This window comes from Myodes glareolus, chromosome 9, assembly GCF_982192425.1.
Source record: "Myodes glareolus chromosome 9, mMyoGla1.1, whole genome shotgun sequence".
Taxonomy (NCBI): Eukaryota; Metazoa; Chordata; class Mammalia; order Rodentia; family Cricetidae; genus Myodes; species Myodes glareolus.
Window position 1 is genome coordinate 64,812,991 of NC_142034.1, and position 27,661 is coordinate 64,840,651.

The 27,661-nt window shown below is 48.4% G+C and overlaps 1 protein-coding gene across 6 annotated transcripts; it reads left to right on the forward strand.

Annotated features, from left to right (window-relative positions):
* The first annotated feature begins 3,689 nt into the window (after positions 1–3,689).
* Positions 3,690–27,378, forward strand: Znf496 (zinc finger protein 496). 6 transcript variants are annotated; one of them, XM_048440064.3, is made up of 10 exons: positions 3,690–3,801; positions 4,005–4,202; positions 6,030–6,135; positions 6,461–6,887; positions 7,161–7,338; positions 12,223–12,299; positions 17,942–18,074; positions 18,594–18,698; positions 19,531–19,641; positions 25,073–27,378. In XM_048440064.3, exons 4-10 carry the CDS (start codon positions 6,498–6,500, stop codon positions 25,819–25,821), a joined length of 1,743 nt encoding a protein of 580 aa, XP_048296021.2. In that variant the 5' UTR covers positions 3,690–3,801; positions 4,005–4,202; positions 6,030–6,135; positions 6,461–6,497; the 3' UTR covers positions 25,822–27,378. The 6 variants fall into 6 exon arrangements, with proteins under 6 accessions (XP_048296021.2, XP_085551121.1, XP_048296020.2 ...); XM_085694995.2 differs by having other exon boundaries at positions 6,508–6,887; XM_048440063.3 differs by having other exon boundaries at positions 4,005–4,139.
* Positions 27,379–27,661: the final 283 nt, after the last annotated feature.

Sequence of the window (27,661 nt, forward strand, 5' to 3'; positions counted from 1 at the left end):
GATAGACACCATGTGCAAAAGCAACGTGGGGGGGGGGAGATTGATTTCATTTTATAGGTAAGAGGTCATCATCCAGTTAACTAAGGTAGGAACTGAAGCAGAAGTCATGGAAGAATGTTTCTTACTGGTTTATTTCCTCAGTTAGCTTTCCTTTACAGCCCAGATCTACATCTACAGCTTAGAGTTGGTGTCACCCACAGCAAGCTAGGCCCTCCTACATCAATTAGCAATCATATAATAATAATGACAATGATAATGATAATATTAATAATAGGCCCACAGGCCACAGATCAGTCAATCTGATCGAAGCGACTGAGGGTCCCTCTGTCCAGGTATATCAAGTTGATACAATTAGCCATCACACTACCATAATGTTCAAGTGTTCAGTGGCAGAGAGGCAAGCAAAAATACACTAACATCATCAAACATTTAACATATTTGAAAGCCTAAGGCTGGGTAATGGTCTCTCTAGGGAGAGAAGAGTCTGGGATAACCATCTGGGGAATTTGGGTGAGTTCTGCTTCCACGACAGCAAAAAGCTCACCAGGTCATTAATAAAATGCACTCACTCTCAGCCAGCTTTCTTCCTGGCTGAAATGCAGGTATTTGGTTTTTATCTCCTCCACTGCGGAGACGCCTGTGTGATTAACATTGCTGGTTCTCTTGGTGCTTCCTTGTAAGTACAAGGACCTCTGTGCCCCCAACCAGGAGCCATCAGCAGCCTCTTACCTCCCCCACCTCTCAGCACACATTAGTTCGGGGGGGGGGGGGGGTGGGGGGTGGGCACACATCTGTTTAGAAGATCCTACAATGCAGCTGGGCGGGCGGTGGTGGCGCACGCCTTTTAATCCCAGAGTGCCCGGCTGTCATTTATTATTTCATTCTCCTTCCAGCTTCTTGAAGTTGTGTTTTCTTCTAAGTTTCCTCTTATGTTACCCTGAGTTCTGCTTCAGCGGCCCAGCTAACCGTCTACCTCTCCCTAACCCTTTCAGAGAGCTGGGTGTCTAAAGGTCAAAGTACCTTTTTTCTGGTGGGTCAGCTGAAACTAGCTAGATCCAAACTAACTTAAGATACAAAGAAGCTCTACCTTCATTATAATCCAAGCTGCAGGCTAAATAATACTTCCTATCTCCTGGCCATTAATAATTGTCAAGAATCATAAAAGGAATTAAGAGAGACACCCAAATTCCTGGAACTTTTCCAGAAGCCCCAGAAAAAAAATAATATTCCTCTTTTATTAGTCTATTCCCCTATCTTCCTTTTCTCCCCTTGAGATAGAGTCTGGCCATATAGTCTAGGCTGGCCTGCTACTAGATATATAACACAGCAAGGCTGGCCTCCAACTCTCCATCTTCCTGCCTCAGGTCCCCAAGTGGCAGGGTTATAGGCATGAACCATGACACTCAGCTTCCCTCATCCATCACAAAGCTATAATAGCCCTACACCCAAGAGGTGAAAAGTTGATTTTCGAGTCTGTCTCTCATTCTTGGCAAGAACAGAAGTCCCCCTCACTTCTAAGCTGGCACTCTGACTGCGTAGTGGTAACAGAAATGGGTGATCATTGGCACAGCATGAACCAGTGACAACAAAGCAGGGTTTATACAGGCCAAATGCCTTCTTGGACTTCACCCGGAACTCCTGATGGAACCCTGGTTGTTCTAGAGCACAGTGCCTTCCTATGGCTTCCAGTGCTGCCCCAGAGTCCCAACACTTCAACTTCATTTCAAAGACCACTTTTGCAAGGATGTCTGATCCACTCTACCCTTCAATACAGTGAGGTAGCAACTCTCAGGCCCTGCTTGACACTCCTGTCTTGAGGCTGCCGGTCTGCTTTGGATTCTTCCTGTGGCTCAGCAAATCAGAGTCTGGTTTTGCTCATTATTTGCAATGATGGTCAGTGGTGTGTATAGATACGCCCAGTTCCAGGGATGGGAACTTCAACCTGAAGATACCTTGTAGAGGCGGTACACATCTCCTGAATGACTACAAAACGAAGCAGACGGCATCACCTGTCTTCTATCTGAGGCACCTGGGCACAGAAAGGCCATGCAGGCCCGAGACCACCTGACTGGGTCCCGACGGGCACGATTTAACACAGGTATTCTGATTCCCAAACCAGACGCTGGGCTCGGCGCAGAAGAAACACAAAATGAAGGCATATTTAGAGCCATAGGGGGCCACCACACAATGAGAGGGGACCTGAATGCTGAGAACTGTGAGAGCAAGGGAAGAAACTGAATTGGGGGTGGGGGGTGGAAAAACAAAACACATGAAGTGTGCCAGTCATCTCCTGGCCCTGCATTTTACCTGCTTAGGGCTCCAATAAGCAAGTGCAGGGATCCCAGTACTCAGCACCAGGCAGGAGCAGATCAGGCAGCAGTCCTTCAAGAGGCACTGCTGGGCCAGTGCACAGCTGGGCCAATTGCTGGGCTGGCCTGGGAGGGGGGTGTCTTTGGCTGCTCTAGGGCCCAGGGTCTAGGCTGTGCTTCCTGGCTGGTGTTCCAGGAAGGGATTGGTGAATCTGTACCTCTAGATAAGTAGATAAGTTCCTACTGCTCCCTGCAAGCCCTCAAGTACTAGCTCTGAGTGACCCTGCTGCACTCGAGGGATATATAACCACTCACTCACCTAACGTCACAAAATCTGGACATTTGGTTTGATGCTTACTAGTCAGAAGTAATTATCCCAGTTATTAGAAGGAAACAGAAGCACATAGATCCACAAGAATCAGTCAGTAGGTGACAGGGTGTCTCCATCCCTTCTTTATTTTAGGGAACAGATCTCCTTCCACGTACCCTTGAAAGAGGATCGTTAGAAAATCAGCACAGTAGCTCACTCCTGAGCAGAACTTCCTTTGGACAGTCCGTTTCCATTGTCCAGTCCTGGGGTACTGATTGGGGAGGATTTGGACTCTATTCAGTATAGGGTGGATACAGCAGGAATCGGTTCTGATGCCCTAGTTCTTGGTTACCCATCACCTTCCGTCACTGAAGTCTGCCCTGTCTCTATGCAGTGTATCAACCTCTTTTCACTAAGCCAGCAACAAGCTCCCTGACTCCCACTCTCAGGATTGGCAGCCTTCTCTCTCCGTACTCCACGACCGTCCTAGTGCTCAGAGGGACACAGGATGCTACAGCCTTCCTTAAACAGAGAAACAGCACATGATTTCCACACCCTGAAGGCCCTGGCCGATGCTTTGGCGTGCCCAGAGGATCGTCGGGTTTGTATTTCGCCATTCTTGCTGGCCTGGGTGGCTCTAGAACTGCCGGCTTTGAAATGGAATTTTGGCTGGAAGGGGCTGGGCCACACCGGCACAGACTGGATGCGGGTGGTCACAGAAAGATCCCCTTACACCTCATCTCTCCTCCTCCCAATTCTGGCATTCCGCCAGCGCCGCCAGACCGGCCCTTCCCTGCGCCCACACAAGAGGAGCGGGGAGAAGAGCGAGCAAGGCCAGCATCCCTGGCTAGTGGCCGCGCGAACTGACCCCCAGCGCCCGTGTACCGCCGGGACGCGCGCATCCCGAACGGACTGCCAAGGCCCACAAAGCTCGGGCCCCGCGCCCCAGCCGGGCGAGCACAGAGCGGGGCGGGGCGGGCCGCGCGGGCCGGGGGTGTCGGATGTCACCCGCCGCGTACACCTCGGCCGGGAGGCGGGGAAGCGAACCATTGAGATGAGGAGACCTCCTCGGTCCTAGAGCGGTGCAGGAAGTGTCCCAGGGGAGGGAGCCGGAGGGCTCCGGCCTTTCCTTTCCGCGGCGGCCCGGCCTGCGCGGCCCGCCAACCGGGACGCTGCTCAGCGGTGAGTATACCGTGGACCGCTCTCCCATGTCCTACTGCCTGAACCCGGATCCTGTTCCCCACTTCCCGCGCTCTGATCTCCAGCCCTGCGCCTGGGTCCCGCTCCCTCTTCTCCACTTCCCGCGCCCTGGCCCAGATCCCTGTTCCCAGAGCTACGTCCTCATCGTTGCCCTCGGGGGATGAAGCAATACGATTGTCTTTCAGGCGTCTCCCTACGCTCCCAAGCCCAGCTGATGCTTTCTAGATGATCCCGAGACAGGGTTGGCCTGCCCAGGGACGGAGTCTGGCCCCTGCAGAGGAGCCGCCTCGGCCAAGACACCAGGGAGACCGGGCTGGAAGGTGAGAACCTGCCGCCCTGCAGTCCCAGGCTTCGAGGCGAATAGCCAGCAAACCTGGAAGAGTGTAAGCGACAGAAACCCCATAGTTCTCCTGGCCTAAGACACCCTCCTCATTCCTTTCCTCCAATTCTGCTCCTTCAGTAGCAGCTTTGGGCAAGCCCCGCCCCTGGGGGAGCCCTCCCCTCACTAACGGTAGTTCATTCATAAAGCTTCCGCTCCCGAGGATCCTGCGCGCCAGGTGCCAGGGTGACAAAGAGGCACACGCCAGTCTGGCCTAGGGGCTCCCAGAGAGAGCAGTTCCACAGCAGAGCTGGGTGCCGAGAGTGGGACGCTGGATACCCACCATGGGGTTAGACCTGAGCTGTTCAGGGCCCAGCAGGTGGGAGATAGAGGGCGGAGGAAGCTGGGAAAAGCGCGGGCGGGGCGCAGACTGGGTTCTTAATACCGGAGTGAAATGTGAGAGTAGTCGCGGTTCACAGCCTGTTGCTTTCAGAGTTTCGCCCCGGGTGTCTGTTTGTCTTTGCTTCGGAAATCAAAGGAGTACAGAGAATTTGGGGTTTCAGGTGTTGTTCGGTTGCTTGGTGGCTTTTTTGGTCTCGCTTGTCTTCCTGCAAAGTGGTGTTGCCCCGCTAGGAATCTCTTCCAGGTGAGAGTGTGAAGGGTCCATCGCCCTGCCTGGGGTTCCCAGAGGCCTGTGTGTCTCCGTTTTGTGCCTTTTCTCCCAGTGTTCGGAAGTCAAGTGGAGTGTCCATGTTAGTTATGCTGTGCTCCTGGTGTGTGTTTGCTGGGTTTTGTACGTGGTATCTAGGGAGATCTAGAGGACCCCGGCCCCACTGCGGGTGTGCGGCAGTCTGTGGCACCGAGTTTCTTCGAGAGTGGAAAGTCATGCCGGGCGGTGGTGGTGCATGTCTTGAATCCCAGCACTCGGGAGGCTGAGGCAGGTGGATCTCTGTGAGTGAATTCAAGACCAGCCTGGTCTACAGAGCGAGTTCCAGGACAGGCTTCAAAAGCTAATCAGAGAAACCCTGTCTCGAAAAATCAAAAAACAAATAGAAAAAAAAGAGTCATGAAAGACCTTCCCGCATGGCCAGGAAGGTCTATGAAGTTGGTGTGTACCACTGCCTCCAGCATGACCTGGAGAGAACAAGGGATCAGAACCCATGAGATAAAGTAGGGTTTTTAAAACCACATTTTATATGCTAAAATGTAATTATTTCCCCCTTTCCCCCAAATATCCCCCTCCCTGCAAATCTTGACCTCTTTCTCTAGTTGTTACATTGTTTTCCACACACTTATTCACACCCACCCATGTCTAACTACAGGTAACTTTTTAGAATTTATTTTAAAGATTTTTTTTTAACTTATGTGTATCCCTGTGTAGACATCTGTGTATAGATATATACACTTGAGTGTAGTGCCCATGAAGGTTGGTGGAGACCCTGGAGTTGGAATTACAGGGCTCTGTGAACAGCTTGGGGTGGATGGTGAGGAAAGTTGTGTGTACCCTGAACCACTAAGCTGTCCCTCCAGTCCCCAGAACCAGATGGACTTTAGATGTACAAGAAAGACCATAGTTCCTATGCTGGACTCAGTGGGGTATAAGACTTGTCGTAAAGCACTGAGATTTAGGGAAGAGGAGCAACTTTGCTGCCACAACTAACCTAGGACCTTGCACCTCTTGCACCGCTATGGCTAGCGATGGTGTTTTAAAATACAGTGGGTATTTTGTTGTTTTTGTTTTTTGAGTTCCTTCTCTGCCTGCAAGTTTTTGTCCCTGCCGACACATAGAGGGCAGACCCTGTTGGGCTCTTGTCCAGCCATTCTGTCCTTGGCAAAGTGGCATCGCCCCAGGATGGTCTTGGATGGCTCATCCTTTGCATTTTTTTTTCAGTTCAGTTTGTGAAGATCTCAAGAACAAAGACAGTGACTTTGGTGCCAAAGCTTCAAGACTGTGGCTTGCTGGGGCTATATCCTCCAAGAGGACCTGTCCCCTAAAGGTATCACAAGCCTGGGTTACACATATCTGCATGTGGCCTTGTTCTCCTGGGATGCTGGAAACGTCAGTGTCCTGTTGAAATGCCACCACTTCTCTCCCAGATTTCCTGCCTTCACTGCCACCTCTTAGGGGAACCTACATGGAGTGATGCTCATCTTTCTTTCTGCCCCCATGTGTAAGAACCAGCCACACCAACACTTCATGTATTTCCCAGGGATTCCTCAAAGGGCTGGTGTCCTGTGGGCTTTATCTACCACCCCCCCAGAAACAACCACAGGAGACCAGAGCACAGAGCATTGAAGCCAGCAATTTCTGTTTGGAAATAGGGCCGTCTTCTGCCGCTGACCCCCATCAAATCCCATCATGCCCACAGCCCTATGCCCACGAGTCTTGGCTCCAAAGGAAAGTGAGGAGCCCAGGAAAATGCGAAGTCCTCCTGGAGAGAACCCTAGCCCTCAGGGTGAGCCTCCCAGCCCAGAGTCCTCTCGCCGCCTCTTCCGCCGGTTCCGTTACCAGGAGGCAGCAGGCCCACGGGAGGCCCTGGAGCGCCTCTGGGAGCTGTGCCGTGGCTGGCTGCGGCTCGAAAGGCACACAAAGGAGCAGATCCTGGAGCTACTGGTGCTGGAGCAGTTCCTGGCCATCCTGCCATGGGAGATCCAGAGTTGGGTGCGTGCCCAGGAGCCGGAGAGTGGAGAGCAGGCTGTGGCTGCAGTAGAGGCTCTGGAACGGGAGCCAGGGAGACCCTGGCAGTGGGTGAGCACCGGGCATCTGGGAGAGGGGAACCTGCTAACCTTGTGAGACTCCTAACCCCAAGATGAGAAATTCTGCTTAGACCCAGTGTTTTACTACTTAAGAAAGCAAACGTTACTCTTTATGAAGTCTAAGTTCAGCTGATTGTTACTGTCGAGTCCATGGGAGGCAGGACCAGAAGGGAGAGGGCCTACTCTGACCTGTGCAGAGCCTACAGGCAGGGCTCTGTCATACTTCTCTCTGCCTGGCCCTGACTTGCTCTCTCTGGGATTGCAGCTCAAGCACTGTGAAGACCCGGTCGTGATTGATGATGGCGATGTGCCTGGGCCTCAGGACCTCGAGCAAGAACGAGTGTCAGCAGAGTCCCAGAGCAACCCTGACACCCAACCTGTGGCCCTAGCACAGGGCCTGGGGCTCCTCAGCAGACCACCCGGCCAGCCCACTGAGGACCCAGGTATGGAGCCTGTAATGAGTTGGGTAGCTGAGTTAGTTGTACACCATCCGTGTGCTCTGATGTTGACTAAGGTGACAAACGATGACTTTTTAACATTCTTTTGTCTCCTGAACTGTGAACTATGATTGTGGTCTGGGTCCTTCCGCAGAGCAACCGACCCAGAGTCTCTTCTTGGTATTGAATCCTCCCAGAGGGAAGGCCTTGAGCAGATGGTGTGAGGTTATATGGTCTTACTTCTTTAAGGGTGCTCTCAGTGGAGTCATAGTCACTAGGACCGGGACCTGTGGCCTGATCTGAGCATGAGCATGGCTCTAGTTTCCATCCTCTCAAAACCACATTATCTTGTCTGGGTTACCCTGCAGCTGTAAGAAAATCTAAGCTCCCCTGGGAAAGAACAGTGGCCTCTCCTTCAGATGGCCCCAGTGCCTTGTGGCAGGGTTTGAGTATCTATTCAAAGCATCCAGCAACTGCAAAGACAGGGCAGTGTAATGCACACAGCCAGAGCCACCATTCCTTTGAGCTAGAGTAGGACACCTATAGGTTCCTTGAGGTTTGATCTCAAGGCCTGAGGACCATGTGTCCCTCTTAAAGATAACATTGACATAGGAGCATGGGGGTACACAGTTTTAATCCCAGTACTCAGGATGAATCTCTGTGAGTTGGAGATCAACATGGTTTATATAGCAAGGTCCAGTCCAGCTAGAGATACAGCCCTTGAGAGGGAGGGGCAGGCAGATCTCAGTGAGTTTGATGCCAGCCTGGTCTTCGAAGCATGTTCCAAGTCAGCCAGGACTTATACAGAGAAACCCTGTCTCCTAAAACCAAAAAAAAGAAAAGAAAGGAAGAAAGGAACAAGAGATAGCATGGCAGGTTTTGTTTTGTTTTCTGAGATGGGTCTAGTTGTGTTGTTGTGTTGCTCAATCTGCAGAAAACTCAATCCTCCCACCGTAACCTCCTGAATGCTAGCGCCGTTCACAGTATTTTTATAACTTAAGCATATACTGTGTACTTTAATTTCTTTCTTATTTTTTATAATGCCTACTACAGTGTAAATGCTAAAGGACCAGAAAAAAGTATGTGAACCGGGCAGTGGTGGCGCACTCTTTTAATTCCAGCACTTGGGAGGCAGAGGCAGGTGAATCTCTGTGAGTTCGAGGCCAGCCTGGTCTACAAGAGCTAGTTCCAGGACAGGATCCAAAGCTACTGAGAAACCCTGTCTCAAAAAAAAAAAAAAAAAAAAAAAAAAAAAAAATGTGCACAGCATTCTTTTTGTCCGATTTGTTGGTCGAGTCGGCCTAGTGATCCTGGAAGGTTTTGGCCCCTTGAGGTTTCAGACGTGTTTGGGTGGCCATGTTACTCTAATTATAATAAGGAAAGTACATTCTTGTGATTTTCAAAATTGTTTCTGGCAGTGGATTTTTGAATGAGCTGGAGGTCCCACTCTGTGGCGGGTATGTGCCTGTGTGTGTAAGTCTCCAGGTTCAGTCACCCAAACTAAGCACAAAGGCTGTTTTCTGGTTTTTCTTTTTCCTTCTTCTTTCCTTCCTCGTCCCATCCGTTTCTATTTCTTTTTCCACTTCCCCTTCCTTGGGTTAGCCTCAAATTCATGAGTCTCCTGCCTCAGTCTCTGTAACTGAGTGCTGCAGTTACAGACCTGCTTTATCATACTTGGTGGTAATAGTCTATTTTTTAAAAAGTGTGTATGTGTATTTTATATGTATAATTTTATATGTGTGTGTATACATATAAAATTATATAAATATGTGTGTGTATGTGTCTGAACATATACACACACATGTATATACAATTTTCCTGCCTGCAAACATTTCCTGACTTCTACACAAATCAGAACTCTGCAGTCCCCTGGCTAGAAGTGAAGGCAATGTTGATTTGGTGGGGCTGCCACCATGTTCTGCACACTGGATTGCTCCGCTAACAGCAGTTTATTCTCATAGCTAGCTGTGAGGCTGCAGGTCTGAAGTGAAGGACAGGTCAGCCTTGGTTCTTCTGGGCTTCCTTATGTTAGCAGGTAGACAGCCACTTCTTGCTGTATCTTTTGTCTGTACAATTGTCTTTAACTACCTCTCTTTAGTGACCGCAGTTATGTTGAATTTGGGCCCATCCATGCTCATGACCTCATTTTAACTTGATTCTTTGGAGAGCCTTCCTCCAAATACAGTCACATTCGGAGGTGTCTAGGGTTAGAATCTGAGCATGTAAATTTCCAAGGAACATAGTTCAAACATACCAGGAAACAGAAGGAAGAAGCCATTTCCCCAAATCACTAGTACTGTTTCATGCAGCCTGGGATATATGTGAGCAGTCTTAGGGAAGGAATGCCTAGGGAGAGGCCTGCTGTGAAGAATCTTCTAGATTCTTCTGAGATAACATAGCATTTACTCAGGCTTTGGGTTACTTACTTGAGCAATACTCAGTACAGGACTTCCTGGTGCTCAGCATTTGGGAAAACATTAAACACTAGGATTTGCTAGCGATGCAGCTTCTAATTGTGAGGCTCTTCCCCAAGGCTAGGCTTTGTTTGGGTAGAGTGAGAGCAGTCAGTCCTCAGATAGGTGGAGGGCATTAGGGAGCACAATTAAACATTTCCTCCAGAAACCATAAAGAACTCTAAAACTCTCTTGGGAAACCTATGATATAGCATGAAATAATTAGAAATAATACACTATATAGTCTCTATTGAGACCAGGTCTCATTAGCCTGTGTAGCTTAGGTTGGCCTCAGTTTGGATGTTTGTACCCAGCCTACCGAATGCCGGGATTGTAGCACCACCATACCCTAAATTTTAAATCCCATGTCTGAGCAAGATTGAGCTGTGCTTGTCATCCGCCTGATTCATTTTCTTAGGGTCACCATGATGCAGAAGTGATAGGATTTCACCTTTTCATGACTGGTATCCCAAGGGCCTATTTTTTTTGCATATTCTCTGTCTCCCCCTCTCTCTGACTCTTGTTTTGTTGAGTCAGATCTCCCTGAGTATCATGAAACTTGCTGTGGCCTCAAACTCACTGAAATCCACCTGCCTCTACCTCCCAAGAGCTGGAAAAAAATAATCAATGTTATGAGACATTTGCAGCCTGGTATGGTGGCACATGCCTTTAATATACATACATGTATACACACATGTGCATATAATATAGATACATGCATTTATATGCATATTGTAAAGTATTGGGTTAGATTATGACATTTCATTAATTTGTTCCTGTTGATTTCTTCCCCATCCTTCTGTCCATCTCTCCTTTATTCTACCTTACCTTTCCCACTTGGATGTCATGTGTCCCTTGTCCTCCCTACTCTTCTTAGCTCTTCTTTTCTTCTCTCTTGTAGGCCATGTTTTCTTTATCAGTTCAACTGTCAATAGATAATTTGTTCCCATAACAGCTATTATGACAAACTTCCCGGGTAGCATAAGGTTGACTTGCCCCTTTGAGGTTCCATTTCTTTTCTTTTGGGTTTATATTCATCAGAGGGGTTGTTAGGGTTTTTTTTTTTTTTTCCTCTGTAGCTTTTGGAGCCTCTCCTGGAACTTAAAAAGATATGCACCATGCACCACTGCCACCCAGTTGTTGTTTGTTTTTGGTTTTTTTCGAGATAGGGTTTCTCTGTAGCCCTGGCTGCCCTGAAACTCACTTTGTAGACCAGGTTGACCTCGAACTCCAAGATTCGCCTGCCTCTGCCTTCCAAGTGCTGGGATTAAAGGCGTGCACTGCTACCATCTGGCTGTTTTTCTTTTCTTTTCCTTTTTTTTTTTAAACATTGGCTGTCTAGATGTATTTGTGAATTTTTTTTAATTCTATCATATAATACATCCCGACTACAATTTCCCCTTCCTCCCCTCCCCGCGCCACTCCCTTCCACTGCTCTTCATTTCCCTTGAGAAGAGAGCAGGCTTTCCAGTTCTATCAACCATATACAGCGTAGCAAGCCATCATAAGACTAGGCACAAGGATGAATGAGGCAACCCAATAGGAGGAGAAGGGTTCTGAGAGCCATGCCCTGCTCATTCCTCTTCTCAGTAATGGTACCAGGGTTCTGATACCGCGGCCTCATTAACCTGGATAAGTTTTCTATGAAGCCTTGCAGGTGTTAAGCTTACAGATGTATACTGTCCCATATCGTCCTCACCTTCAGTGGACCATAGTGCCACAATGTTAGCCTCCATTTGGGATTTTTTAAATATTCATACATATCAGTGCAAACATGCTATGACATACATGTAAAATGGACCATAGTGCCACAATGTTTGTCTCCATTTGGGATTTTTTAAATATTCATATATATCAGTGCTAACATGCTATGACATACATGTAATGTCAGAGGACAGCTTGAAGGAGTTGGTTTTTTCCTTCTACAGTGTAGGTGTCTGGGACTGAACTCAAGTCATTGTGTTAGCAGCAAGCCCCCTTACTCATTAGGCCATCTTACTGACCCTGTGTTTATTTTTTAAGTTTCATAATAATTGAGGCTAGCTGATTCTCCTGCCTCTGTTTTTCAAATGCTGGGATTATGTGTGTAATTACTGTACCTGGCTCTTTTGGGGGTGTGTTTTAGATTCTGAAACAGGTCCCTGGATCCACTGATGTTGGATACCTAGTTGATCAGGCCACTCTAAACCCAGGCATTCCTTGGGACAATCCCCATTGTCGATCTGAAAAGACTACCAGAACCCTTGTGGTTTGCAAAGGGCTCATTTTGCAAGTTAAGGCAGAGTGGGGGGTTATGCAGAGCAACAATGGCTCCCTGTTGGTCCCTCTGCTTTTCTTTCCTTGCACAATTTGCAGCACAGAGCCACCCCTGGAAGTCTGGGAGGTTATGGGGCCTGAGGCCTGGCTACCTTTGGGACATCTTTTCCATCTCTTCCAGTTCCGCAGGATGGTTTTCTTGTTCAGGAGCAGAGTGTCAGGGATGCCCAGCCGGTGACCACCTGCCAGCTGCCCCCGGTGAGTGATTTCTAAAATAAGCTCATCTCTGAGCTACCCCACAGGACAGTTCTTCCGGGACTCTGGCCTGCTTACTGTTTGCCACAGGATGTTCAGCCTTAGCCCCAAGACCAAGGAGAGCAGGGCTGAGCTTAAAGATGCCCATTGCTTCTGCTATTGCTGCAGCTCAAAGGTCTGTTTGCCGGGACACTCCAGGAAACTGCAGGTGTACATAGAGAGCCCCTGTAGTAGCTGTCTCTCCTTTTCTAAATCCCCCAGGGAAGAGGATTTAGTTACTTTACAAGGGGTATCAGCAGCTAGGTTTCAGGAAAATCTATAGCAGTTGCAGCACTATCACGTGACCACATAGGGTCACGTGAGGCTCCCTGGTGTGTCTTGTCTGCTGTCTTCCGGGCCACGTGTGCTTGCTTCAGTGTTCTGAGGAGTTGCGGCTGGTGTTCTGAGAGGGTGCAGCCAGGCTCTGGTCTCGCAGGAGGAGTGCATTTCTTTCCAGCCCGATTTCCTCATCCACTGAGGTCCTCAGCAGATCTCTTAGCTTTTCCCTTCTGATTGCCCTTTCTGCTGCCTTCCCCCCTTCAGGGACTGCACCAGTAGAAGACTGAAGAACTAGAGATTGGCACATGTATAGTTGACAGCCCGACTCCAAAATGCTTAGGGATGTTAGGTTCGGGGTGGGTGTTGAAATATTTGCGTACATAAAATGAGAACTTGGGTGGTGCTGTGGTGTTGCACACCTTTAGTCCCAGCACTGGGATGCGATCTCTTGAGTTCAAGTCAGCCTGGTCTACAGGACAGCCAGAGCCATTACACAGAGAAACCCTGTGGACACACAGAAACAAACTAGAACTTGGAATAAGACTCATGTTATTCATGTAACTCTTTTTTTCATATGCATTATATATATAAACTGCAGGTCATTTTAAGCTTTCTTTGAAAAGGTTTAATTGAATGTTTTTGTCTGTGCCTCTTGCCATACTCCCCGCCGCTAATCATAATGATTTTGAGGCTAGCAGTACAGGGTATGGATTACAGCATTCCCCACCCTCTACCCTGAACTCTCCAGCCCAGGGGCTGGGCTCCCCTTCCCCCAGAGGCTCTTCCCCATATAATCCAGACATTTTGGTTCCCCTTCCCTTTAGAACCTTTGGCCTCCTGGCTGCTGCACCTGGTTCCCCTCTCTCTGTTTTCCTTCTCCACCCCACATGGTCCAGCTGAGTCTAGTCCTGTCCACTCTGGACTCTCCCAAATGCCCCTGTCTCTGCCTATGCTCTCCCACCTGTCTACACTAAACTCTCTCCTCCACCATACTGAGAGCAGTCGTGTCCTGTCCTTTCCTTTTTATTTCTTCTTTTCATTCACTTGGTGAGTTCCAGGCCAGTGTGAGGCCAGGCCAGTGTGAGGCACTTGTCTGTCGTTAAGGATGACAATAAAAAGCTATAAAGGCAGAGGGGAATAATAACAGCTGAGGTTGTCTTTGGTCTCTTTACACCCAGACTTAAGCAAATGTGTGCAGTGGTACAAATAGGCCTCAGAGGCTTGTTGTCCCTTCTGTCTCAGGACACAGTGAAAGCTGGCTCAGCAGTTAAGAGAACTGACTGATCTTCCGCATGACCTGAATTTGATTCCCTGCACCCACATGGCAATTCACAGCCATCTGTTAACTCCACGTCCATGGTATTCAACACCCTCTTCTGGCCTTCTTAGGCCCCGGGTGCTCAAGTAGTGCACAGACAGGCAAAGTGCTCATACACATAAAGCAAACTGAGTTTTTTTCTTAAATGTTTAAGAAGACAAGGAAGTATCACTGTTGAGATGGAAACTGAAGATGGAGGGTGTGATGCATTCACAGGACTTGAGGTTAAGGACTTCCATAATGAGATTTGGGGAGTAGGAAACTGGTGGTTCATACTGAGCCCTCACTGTGTAGATTACAAGGACAGGACAGGAACTGTCAGCTGTCACGGGGAGGAGACCAGTCATGCAGGGTGTTTTCTCCTGAGACTGATTCAGGCTAGCCTTGCACTTGTGGCCGTCTTCTGGCCTCAGGCTCCCAAAGCTAGTAGGATTATAGATCTGAAGGAGTGATGTCACCCCGTCTGGCTCTTAACTCTGCTGTTTCCTGGCCCCTGACCGCTTGTTTCCAAAAGAATGCTGTGACCTTGATAGAGTTTGAGCAGGAGAAAGGGCAGTGGACAGATTGTTTTCTCCTCTTTTGCTGGCTTAGCCTGAAACTGAGTTAGAAATGATCCAGGCTCTTTTCTGTTCTCTGACCTGTGTTTCAAACACCTCAGCTTTTTTTTTCCTACTGTTTCCTCTTTATTTATAATTTATCTGGGTTTGTTTTGTGTGCATGAATGTGTAACATGTGGGTGCTAGGAATCAAATTCAGGTCCTGGAAAAGCAATGAGGATTCTTAACTGCTGAGTCCTCTCCAGCCCGGCCCTTTCCACTAGACTCTTTCCGAGCAGCAGCCCAGGTGGCTGCTCTTTTCCTTCTGTTCAGGTCTCATCCTCTTTGGGAAAGGGCTCTTTCCTAGGAAGTTGTGTTCTATAGAGGAGGGGGGATGGTAGATGAGATCTGTGGCATCCTTTAGCCTGGCTTGCCACAAGTGGTCGGAGGGAGGAAGGTGGGAGAGAAAATCCACTCACCATGAGGCCTGGTCTGTATTTTTAGATGCGGCTTGTTTTGGAAAGGCTTATGTGGGTAGTTCAGGTTTTTTTTGTTTTTGGTTTTTGGTTTTTGAGCAAGCATATGTGGAATTTGGTCTACCAGTTTACATAGTTGGGAGAGAGAAACTTATCATCATTTAGAAATTAATAACAGTCAGAGGACTGCAACATAGATCTGTTAAGCCAACCTGTATTTTTTTTTCCTCTGAACAATGAAAATATTTAGTAATTAACTAAAAATCCACTAACAGACTACGACCGAGTAAGTTCTTGAGACCCGGAGAGCTGGTTAGCTTCTTGTCTAATATTTCCTACATGGGTCTTTGTTGCCCACACAGCAAGATACTCAACCAGTGTACCCCTTACTCTGCTAATGTGTACCCCTCAACATACTCAACCAGTGCACCCCCTTACTCTGCTAATGTGTACCCCTCAACATATTCAACCAGTGCATCCTCTTACTCTGCTAATGTGTACCCCTCAACATACTCAACCAGTGCACCCCCTTACTCTGCTAATGTGTACCCCTCAACATATTCAACCAGTGCATCCTCTTACTCTGCTAATGTGTATCTAATCCCTCAAGGCAATTTGGTTGTCTAGCCACTGGGAGTTTTTGTTTGTTTTCTGAGACAGGGTTTCTCTATGTAGCCCTGGCTGTCCTGGAACTTGCTCTGTAACCAGGCTGGCCTTGAATCCACAGAGATCCACCCGCTTCTGCTTCTTTAGTGCTAGGATTAAAGGTGTGCTGAGCTGCCACCAGCCAGTTGCCACTGGCTTTTTAATCACGTTGTAGTGAAGTGGCTACCCTGGCATCAAGCTGAAGGGAAGGCTCTGACCCATGTTGACATGAGAAGTATCAAATTATCATTGCAAAAGGGCTCCTCCATAGGAGCTCAGCACCATCTTCCTGTTCTAGAGTCCCCTTGAGATGAATTGCTTGGTTTCCTCTGAGTCAGGTATGGATACATGCAGGTACGTTGTCCCTTGTGATCCATCCTGTGTTGTCTCCCCAAGCATGACAGATTTGTTATGTTTTATATGACTTGGTGATTAAGTTGTAGGTCACACTGCAGCATCCAGCTTACTCTGGACTTCCATCTTAGACAGTCCATTGAGGCATTTTCTTAAAGTTTTGTTCTTAGTTCAGTGTCTGCCTGTTTGATAATATTGTGGTAAGTTTTCTGTGGGTAGCGAGAGTGTAGTATGAGCCCCTGGCATGAATTGACAAGAGCAGAAGATGTGAGGTTGGATCCAACATCTTTTGGCTTTGATTGGTGGTCAGTAGGAGGAGGAATTACTGTGAGAGCTTTGCAGGTGGTGGCAGATCTAGCATTTGTTGGAGATGGTGAGATTCTGACTGAGCAATCAACTTTCTGTGTAACAACTGTCCATAAAAAACATGACAAACCAGCATAATAGTACACACCGTTAATCCAAGTGCTTGGGAGGCTGAGGCAGGTGAAGTGGCTCTGCGCACTGAGACTCTGTTTCAAACAGCAACAACAAAGAAGCTGGAGATATGCTTCAGTGGTTAGTACTGGCTGCTCTTCCAAAGGACTTGGATTCAATTCTCTACACATACATGGCAGCTCACCACTGTCTGTTAACACCAGTCCCAGGGATATGATGCCTTCTATAAGCACTGCATGCATGTGGTGCACAGGCATATATGCACGTAGATCACCCATACAACAAAATATTTTAAGATTTTTTTTTTTAATTAAACCTTTAGTTATTTTTAGTGGCTTAGAATAGCAGTCTAAAACACAAGGGCACTAACTGGCTTTATACAGCATAATTAAAATAAAAAAAACCCTCAAGAATAAAATTAGCGTAGTAAATATGGAGTGGGCAAAATGAGGAACTGGAGAGATGGCTCAGAGATTAAGAACACTTTTTGCTCTTGCAGAGGACCTGGATCCAGTTCCCAGCATCTACATGGTGACTCAACCGTCTGTAACTAGCTGGGAGATCGATGGCTTCTTGACCTCTGAGGGCACCAGGCACTCGCTTGGTACAGATGTACATAGGCAGACAAAACAGTCATACACAAAAAGTAAATTAAGAGAGAATTGTTAAAAGAAAAAAGAATCAGCAGCTCAAGACTCCCCCAGACCTTGGGCAAAAGTGTCTTCCTCAGGCCAGCACTCATTTCTCCAGTCAAAGATTCTCAGAGCCAGTGCCAGTATCCCAGTGACCTCGGCAGGTGGGCTGCTGGCATCCTCTCTGGGAGCGCGTTTCTTCTGAGATCTGTTTCCTGTAAATGAAACCACCAACCCGGACTTGGCTAGGTAGAAGGTCACTCTCCTTACTACAATACAAAAGATGGTTCTTTGTTTTCCCTTAACAGCTTTAATGAGTTCTTGGCATCACCAAAGACTTCCCTTTTCAGTGGCTAAAGAGTCTGGAGCCCCAGAGGAGGGTAAATCTGAAATTGTAGAGAACTGAAGGTCAGGCTTTGGGCCAAGCAGTTTTCCCCTAAATTTAGCTGAGTCTTAATCCATTTGTCCTTTCTACAACCCAGAGGGCTGGAGGCGGTAGGCAGGTGAAGACGTAATAGTACTGGGTAGAGCTCAGAAAGGTGCTTTGCTCTGGGTCTTTTTGTTGTTTTGATTTTTCGAGACAGGGTTTCTCTGTGCAGCTGGCTGCCCTGGAACTCACTCTGTAGCCCAGGCTGGCCTTGAACTCAGAGATCCACCTGCCTCTGCCTCCTGAGTGGTGGGATTAAAGACCTGTGCCACCACTGCCCAACAAGGAGCCTCGGTCTTTAAACCACTTAAAAAAAAAAAAATGAGGCTCTTACCAGAGACCCATCTGCTGCACCCCCCTCTTAATTTCTAGCCTCTGAAGTCATCAGGCATAAGTGCCTCGTGTTACATGCCACCTGACTATGGCATCTGGTTATCACAGCTGAGAGACACAAAGGCCCTGCTCTTCCCCAGCTGACACAGCCCTGCTCTGCACTTTCAGAACCGAGTTTCTCCATTTAAGGACATGATCTTATGCTTCTCAGAAGAGGACTGGTCCCTTCTGGACCCAGCGCAGACTGGTTTCTACGGAGAATTCATCATTGGGGAAGACTACGGGGTCTCCATGCCTCCAAGTAAGACCTAGCTTCTCAGGCAGCCAAGTATATGGAAGGTGGGTGGGGGCCTCACTCTGACTGAGAAACACCACCCATGAGGTTCAGGTACTGTGGCTAAATCTGATCTTTCTGTTTTACCCTCTTAACCTTGACAGGAAGGTAGCTACCTGTACAGCACCCACAGGTAACTTGTGGGTGACCTGGCTATCCTAACACATATAGTTAGGCTCTTGGGCTCTGTCCCAAATATGACATTATTTCAGTGTTTCCATCGCTTCCAATCATTCTTGCCCCAGTGGCCCTTTTCTGGGCCTCAGAGGGATGATCCTGGCTTGCTCTTGACACATGGTACCTTTCACCCTTCCCCAGTTTCCTGGCCTTGCTCTCCTCTGTACCCCCAGCTGTGCTTGATACAGCTCAGTGGCTGTCTTTCACTGTCTCTTTGGCTGGACAAGAGTTACGTCTCTGGGCCTGCCCTGGTCACCTGCAATAGCAGGTCACTGTTGACACTGTTTTGTCCTCCCTCTTTGTGAACAGACGACCCTGCACCTCAGCCAAACCTCTCACCTGAAGAGAACGGGCCACGGGTTATAGAGATGACAGACCTCCAGGGTAAAGACGCACCCCAGGTCTCCTGCCTAGGTGAGTGACAATCCAGAAGTGGGTAGGCAGGAAGGTAGTAGAGAACTGTTACAGCCGGAACATCCCCAGTTTTCCCCCACAGCACCCCCTGTCTTGGCATTCCATGTCTTGCCTTGCCTCTAACTTTTTGTAGAGAGTGGGAAGTCTGGATTTTGCTGTCCGTTGAGACTGTTCCTCAGCCAGAGACTAGTAGAGAAGGGAAATGTCTTCTGCTGTCTGTAGTAGCCTATGTTTTAACAAGGTTCTCTAGAAAAGTGGGCAGATGCTCGTGGCTGAGGACTGAGCACAAAGCACAACTCCTTTAGACACTGTGCTTGCCTGTGCCCCACCCACACCCCCAGATTCTGGGAGAATTCCGTGGGGAGAGATGGGTAAGATTGATCTGCACCACATGTCTTTATGCCCAGGGTGCACACGTGTGTGTGTGTGTGTGTGTGTGTGTGTGAGGGGAGGTGTAGCTGTGCTATGCAGGGAAGTAGCACTGAACAGAATCAATAGTAACCCTGGACCTCCATCCCCTGGGGCCTCAGAGGATCAGCACAGTCTCTTTGTAGAGGGACTGTGACCTAAAGGACTGTGCAGGGCCTGTCAGGGAAGGTGTTGCTTACCTGTTGCAGAACTAGAACCTGGGTTATTCTGTCCAGTTTCAGACCTAGGTTCGTGGTGTTTGCTCATTTGCCTCCGGGTTCATTCACTCAGTGGAATGACCCTTTCGCACCAGACCCCAGGAGGGAGCACACTCCCACAGATGCTAGCCTACCTCTTCCTTAGTTGTTTCTAGGTGGTGACGCATATATATATGACAAGTTGCTTTCTCCATTTCTTTGGAAAGACCTTCCCAGTCTCCAGCCATTCCAAGAAGAAGGAAGGAAATGGGAGGAACTGCAGGTGCCAGAGCTCCAATCCTGCCAGCAGGTGGCGCTCACTCAAAGTCCTTGTCCAGGTGAGGAGCCTTGTGGTCTTGTGCTTGTGGTAGTGGTGGTGGGGATGGTGTGTGTGTGTGTGTGTGTGTGTGTGTTGATTAGGACATTAGGAATGAGAGTGGCCAAGGTTCTTTCTGACTGCTGCTGGGGGTTGTCAGCCTCTTGTTTTGGTTTTGCCCTGCTGTTTCCCCATCCCACAGTGGTTCGTTTGCCGTTCCTGAGTGGATGTGGGGGCGGGAGCTAATGTGACACTGGTCTGTATGTAGTGAGTGTGTTTTTTACCTGATGATGGGTAACCAGAATCCCGAGATGGTCTTGTTGTAGAGCAGATTCTAGAATGCAGAAGCTGCACTGCTGCCCTCCCAGTATGAGTCTCGGTCACGATCCTCCAGAAGCCGACTGCAGTGTCCTGACTTTAACATCCTCGGGGACCAGATGTCCTCTGGATAGCACACGCGGCTCTACTGAACACATCCTCGGACCCAGTGTCGCAGTGGCTTCCTGTAGTTCAAACACGTTTGCTCACTTGTGACGCAGGCAGGATTGGTGTGTCCACCTCATGCAGTTCAGGGCATCCAGCCATAGTGCTCAGCTCCCCTTCCTCACGTGTAGACAGTGGATTTTAGAGCATGGTCCCTCAGCCTGAAAGGAGGAGGCCTCTCTACCAATACTTTTGTCTTTTCCTTTCCTGCATTTTTTTTTTTATGCATGTGTGGTCAGCTCTTAAAACTGTTTTCTGGCCTTTAATCCCAGCACTCAGGAGGCAGAGGCAGGTGGATCTCCTGAGTTCAAGTCCAGAGCGAATTCCAGGACAGCCAGGAATACATAATGAGATCCTATCTCCAAAAAGAAAACTAAACCAAGCAAGCAAAAATGTTTGGTCTGTCTTCTTTTTTTTTTTTTTATTTATTATGTATACAATATTCTGTCTGTGTATGTCTGCAGGCCAGAAGAGGGCACCAGACCTCATTACAGATGGTTGTGAGCCACCATGTGGTTGCTGGGAATTGAACTCAGGACCTTTGGAAGAGCAGGCAATGCTCTTAACCACTGAGCCATCTCTCCAGCCCTCGGTCTGTCTTCTTAAAATGTCCAAAGTCTCTTTTAAGCTACAAAGTCTCGTCGGCATGGTGTTGCATGCTTTTAATCCCGCAGAGCTACACAGAGACTTTCTTGAAATACCCCCCTCTCCCCCCCCAAAAAAGGTAGAAAGTCTCTCTAAAATCACAGTGTCTTGAGCCTGGCAGTCGTGGTGAACACCTTTAATCCCAGTACTCAGGAGACAGAGGTAGCAGATCTCTGTGAGTTTGATACCAGCCTGGACTATAAGAGCTAGTCCCAGGACAGCTAGACACAGAAAAACCCTATCAAAAAAAAAAAAATTTTTTTTTACAAAGTCTCTTAACTTTAGGCTCTTGTAAAATAAAAAATAAGTTCCATACTTTCTTAGTGCAAGACAGAAAAACTAGGGCACATTCAAATCAAACTCCTAAGTCCGACACTGTAAAACTCAATGTTAGACGTCTGGGACTTAAGATCTTCTGGACCTAGGCAGCTCTGCTTTCCAGCTCTTCTGTCCATAGCCCACACACAGTTTGTCTTATGGGCTCCACTGTACTCCCTTTCTTAATATGCGGACAGCTGATTTGAGGTGATGGCCCCCAACATAGATGTAGCACACCAGCGCACAGATATCACATACATAGACCAGACTCACTACTAGGTGGAAACTGAGGCCAGAGTCGTGGGGAGCAAAAATTTGTACAAGTATGGTGTGAGCAAAAGATATGTTCATCCTTAGGGAGAGTAGCCTAGGCCCTCAGGAAAGTACTGGCCCTCTTTGTTGTGGGTTGGGGTTTATATGGGAATTGAGCTGTATGGGAGAAAGGACGAGAGCCTCTGGAGGTTGCAGCAACTGTCTGGAAGCTATTTACCTGATTGTGGAACAAACGAGAAGCCATTAGCTTAGGAATAATTTTGTTCCGGGTTTTTACCAACACACACCGCAGAGGACCATGTATATACACTACTACTTATGTACCATTCACAGACTTTACATATCATAGAAATACCGTACATACCGGCACATAGTATACATGTTGTACAAATACCACTTACATCTCTGTTTTTGCCCTCCCTTGTGGAAATGTACAGTCTGGAAGTCTGCATACACTTTTTACAGCCTTACCTTGTCCATTTTTTCTTCAAGGAATTTCTCACAATGTGTGGGTATACATTCCAGCACAACTTAGTGTGGGAGGGACCGGGTATGTTTCAAGTTATTTTAGCTTTTGAATTTCAGCACTATTAGAAGGTTAGTTTTCTTTTGGTTTGAGTTTTGTTTTTCTTTTAAGACATCCTGACTGTATAGCCAGACTAGCCTGGAACTTGCAACTTACTGCTGAAGTCTCCTAAGTGTGGACTTAATCAACAGACCTCTTCTGCATAGACTTCTCTTTTCCTCTTATGTTTGTTTCAGATCCACCGGTATAGTCTCATTTAACCTCTTGAAAGGTCCCACCTTCAACTACAATCACATTCTGACATCTAGGGAATTAGGATTTCAATGTGGGACTTTGGGGAGATGTAGTTAGGCCCACAACACTCCCCTGGTGTCCTCAAGTTCATGTCCTTAACACGTAGAATATATTTATCTATGTCTGGCACAGTGGTAGAGGCCTGTAGTCCCCACTGAAGGCTGAGAAGAGAAGGTCACTTTAGGGTCAAAAAGGTACAAAGTCTCCAGCCAGGCTGGGGGCAGTGGTGGCGCACACCTTTAATCCTGACACCCAGGAGGCAGAGGCAGTCCGATCTCTGAGTTTGAGCCCAGCCTAGTTAATAAAGCAAGTTCCAGGATAGTATTGAAAATCAAAACAAAACCAAAAAAGATAGTGTCTCTCCCTGGAACCTAGGGTTTATCAATTAGCCTAGCACTGGCTAGCCAGCAAGCCCCAAGGGACCTGCCTGTCTCCATCTCCCCACCGCTGTGATTACTAACACATCCCATGAAATCTAGCTTTTATTTCTGTGAGTCTTCGTATTTCTGTGGTAAACACTTTCCCTAGCCATGGTATGCTCTCTGGCTCTGACGTCCTGCCATTGCTATCATCTGTCAGTGATATGGCCAGGGGAAGCTCTCACCAGAGCCTCTGCAAACAAAACTAAACAAAGCTTTACTTTGTAAGCAGCTGCTGCGGGCGTCTGATTATTGCCATGATGAAACCAGACTACAGCAGCTGCCTGAGGACTTTCCCCTCCTTCACTTCAGTGTCCAGATTTTAATGAAGGCAGGAAGAAGAAAACAGTGTCTCCAGCAATCTGCTTAGAAATCTCTTCAGCCAAATATCCTTGCTGTCACTTAGCTTCTGCTTGTCACAGAACACCTAGCACGCAGTTTAGCCAAGTTTTTCTGCCACCTTGCAAGAATCACCTTTCCCTTACACTTCAGCACCTTGTTCTGGCTTCCATCTGAGACACATCCAGAAGCCTGCTAAATACCCGTTTCTACCAGCCACCTCTACACATCTGTCGATAACATGCACCTTACACACTCCCAGCCTATCCATGACCGGGCTCCAAAGCCGCTTCCACAGTTCTTTGTGTTTCTTACAGCTGTTCCCATACTTTCTGTTACCAAAAGCTGTGAGACTGAAACTCTCTTAGTGTCTTACCATAGGTGGAGCTTCCCCCTTTGTGTGTGGATGTGCTGATGGAGGCCAGAAGAGGGCATCGGCTCCTGGAAATGAGTTACAGCACTAAGTCCTCTGGAAGAGCATTCAGTATTTAACCACTGAGCCACCTCTCTGGCCTCACATGGACCAAACTTTAACCACATAAAAGTTTCTCTCAGTTCCAGAGGCCTTAGTGCAGGATCAAGGTCTCATTAGGGTGGGCTTCCCCCACCCACACAACTACCCCTTTCCTGTGACCTGCATGGTCTTCTCTCTGCATCAGCTTTCCTGTTACAGAAACACCAGTTGTGTCGGGGCTCCCTATATAGTGGCCTCATTCCAGCTTACCTCTGTCTCCCTAAGCTAGCTCTGGGGTGACATCTCATCCTTTCCTGTGTGTGCTGTGTCACATTGTCTCCTGTCGTTTTCTCCTCCTGCTGGTCCCTTCCCCCGTACAAGTAGCTTTCTTTCTGCTGAAGGTGTTGAATATTGAAGGTGAAGCCTTGTGTGCGCTAGGCAAGTTCTTATACTAAGTTAGCCAGGCTAGCCTTGGATTCACTCTGTAACACTGAAGATTCTTAAACATTCATCCTTCTGCCTCAGCCTCCCGCAGTTCTGCAGCTGGCATTACAGGGTGTCCCACTAGACTCGCTCATCTTTCTTTCTGAAAAGATTTATTTTTCACTTTTTATCTGTGTGTGTATGTGTATATATGCCTGCATGTGGGTACTGATGGAGACCAGAAGAGGGGCATCAGAGTCCCTGGAGCTCGAGTTCCAGGTTGTAAGCCTCCTGACCTTAAATCAGGTCCTCTGGAATAATAGCAAGCACTCTTGACTACTAAGCCATCTCTCCAGCTTTTTATAAAGTACTAGGTTCTATATATACGTCAACTTGCCTTTTGAAAAACTATCTCCAAATACAGTGTCATTCTACCATCCTGGAGGTCACTTTGAGTTGGGGCACAATGAGTTCATGGCGTAGACTTCCCACTGTCATAATGTCATCTCTAGTGAATAAAGGAGAGACTCTGTAGGCCACTGTAGTGCTTTGTCTTCCTCTGAAAGCCAGTGGTGATTAAGGTGTCACTAGCAAGGGCTCAGCAGCACCTTCTACCTGGCCAGTCAGAGGTCGAGAAAGTGTTTCACAGCTGGAGTTGCCCCACCAGCACCCTGAGCAGCTGTGGTCATTTCAGTCACGTAGATATGGCTGCACGGGCTTAGAAAAGTAACCTGGCCAGGATGAGCCCTCAGCTGGGAAACCCAGAGGACCGCTGAGCTTTGAGTCCCTTCTAGCTCTGTCAAACAGACTTAGGTTGGGTAACAATGAGGATCAAGTCCATCCCCTACCCTTCTCCCTTGAGCATGACCCTGTGGCTGTGAGTTTACATCATAAGCAGAGGGGGCTATGCACACCATAACTCTGACACGGCCCCTGAACCTCCAGGGTCCTTGGTGGGGTGCCTAGTTAAGTACTATAAATGGTGTGGCAAAGGTTTGCATAGGGAAGTGCCAGCTCTTAGAATTTTAAGGTCCAGTGACTCCAGAAGAAATGCTTGGAAAGGAAAGGTTTAGGGGAAGACAGCAGGAAAGTCAGAAAGAGATACAGTTACTACACCAGCAACCTATGGAGGGCAGCTAGACCCTCAGGAATTGATAAGGAACACTACAACCCCAGGGTGTCTGGATCCCCTGTTAAACTTGTCTGCGCAGGCTTCCTAACGGCTGGGACAGGAAGTAGTCTGAACAGTTCCACTGAACATACTTGTATTCTGTAACAGGAGGTGATCCACCACCCCTAAAGAATAGCCCGGACCAGGAGGTGACCATTGAGATTGTACTGTCCAGTTCTGGGGATGAGGACTCCCAGCACAGCCCATACTGCACAGAGGAGCTGAGGAGCCCTGCAGAAAAGCCCCATAGTCTCTCGACCCACCGCAACAGCACTGAGGTTGGGGGCGAGGTGCAAACCTCACAAAAGTCTTATGTGTGTCCGAACTGTGGGAAGATCTTCCGCTGGAGGGTCAACTTTATCCGCCACCTGCGCAGCCGCAGGGAGCAGAAGCCACACAAATGCTCAGTGTGCGGAGAGTTATTCAGTGACAGCGAGGACCTGGATGGACACCTGGAGACCCATGAGGCCCAGAAGCCCTACAGGTGCACTGTCTGCGGAAAGAGCTTCCGCCTCAACTCACATCTGCTGTCCCACCGACGAATCCATTTGCAGCCAGACAAGCAGCCACCAGTGAAGAAGAGCGAGGAGGATGCCTTGGAAACAGAGGGCACAGGTACCCAAGCCCTGCTAGAGAAGAGCAAGGCTAAGCTGGGCTTCCAGTGTGAGAACTGCGGGAAGGGCTTCCAGCGACATGACCATCTGGTGAGACACCGTAGCCACTGTCGCCTGAAGAATGAGGCTCATGCCCTCCAATGTCGGTACTGTGTCAAAACTTTCCAGCAGAATTACGATCTCCTCCGCCATGAGCGCCTGCACATGAAGCGCCGCTCCAAGCAGGCTCTGAACTCATACTGAGCAGGACGCGGCCCTACAAATTAGTCCCTGCCCTAGCACAAAGCCCGAACCACCTGCCCTTTGCTCTCAGGTAGTGTCCGACTTCTGGTGCCATGCCTCTTCCTCCCCAGATAAAAAGTAGCCACCTGAGCATTCCTTCTACTGTGCCAAAACCCAGGGAGGTGAGGCAACTCTGCATCTTAGAGACCTTTAGTCACATGCTCCAGCCCTTAGAGGGACTGGGCTGCTCCATCCCATGCCTTGTAGGGGTGGGGTATGTAAGTGGGGAGCTGGCCTAAAGCCCTGACCCTGGTCCTGTCCTCAGAAGTCAGTTCAAGGTCATTGTGTCTAGGAGAGTATCCCACAGATGCCCAGGGGGGCCTTTGGGGTCTGGGGATTGTCATGAGACCCACAGGGATCAGGAGCTCACATTTTAAGTGTGTGCACCTATCCCGACATGTCTTCATTGTGCCCCAAAGATCCTTCATAAATCTATGATGGAGACTGCCTGTCACCACCCTGAGTCCTCTGCATTCTGTCAGCCCATCAAGGCTCTGCTGGGCGGGCCAAACCCTGGGACAGAAGCTTCCGTGAAGCTGTGTCCTTCAAGGGTACCCACTCTAAGGCAGCCTGTTGTTCCCTGGCACTGTTGTTAACTACTAAACCTGAGCTCTTCTAGTACCAGCAGGGGGCACTGTCCAGCTGGGAGGCTGCAGAGGCCGAGGTCTGGTGTCCTCAGGGTTGGTTCTCTGAGGCTAGAAGAGGGTATGAATCATCCTGGGGCTGTGTTACTAACCCTTGTCTGGAGCCCTAGGCTACACACTGCACAGAGGAGCTGAGGAGGGAGCCCTGCACAAACGTCTTTGCCTCCAAAATTAACCTTTTATACAGGATCCCAGTTTTTGGGTTGGGGTGCTAACCCTGTCTGTTACAGCTGAACCCCGTCTGTTACAGCTGAACCCCACCTACATCTGAAGTGGCCGTTTCCAAATAAAGTCACATCTTGAGGTGCTAGGAATAAGGACTTCAACCCTGGAGTTTGAGTGGACATAGCCAAACCCCAGATGATCTCGTGGTGCTGTTACTCCCGCCTCAGATGAGACGATTTGGATTTGGGGTAGCTTGCTTGCCATCCCTTTGAATGCCGGGCTCAATCCGTTGTCTGCTCTCAGAGCTGCTGTCATCTGCAAGGAAGACTCTTCATCCATGGCCTTTAAGTTCAGAGCCTGGGATTCTGGGAGTGGTTGTTGGTAGGAAACCTCAAGCAATCAAAAAATGTGGTCTTACTGTCTTGGCCCACTGGTGTGGACCTCAGTGTGGCTATGACTGGACCCGAGAGCTGCAGCCAGGCTGGTTCTGTAGGCTGTACCAGCTCTCAGCTGTCAGGAAGCCTGAGAAAATGAATTCACGGCCTCTGGTGCTCTATGTCCTGATTTTCACATCGAGAAGCCTCTATTCTAGACGCAATCAAAGAATTTTGAGACTTTCTTTTTCTGCTCAGTGCATTGCCCAGAAATAGTAAATGCAATAAAACCATCACACCTTGAACAAGAAATAAACTGTCTTAGTTTCTCAATAGTTCTCTTCTATCCTTGTGTCTGAAAAAGGGAGAAATTGGGTCTTTATGGTCAAGGGAGCAAAGACTTCCACATGGAGGCCAGGATCTTTGTATTCACCCGGCACCCTAAACGGGGGAACACGGTGCTATTCATTTATGTATTTGACAATCAACTAATAAAAGTGCAGGGCTTAGAGGAGGTATCCCAGGTCTACAGCCAATACTGTCAGGGAGCCCTCGTTCCTCATCCAAAGACCAGAAGTCCTAGGTTTTTTCCCAGGAGTTAGCTGTGAGGCTGATTGG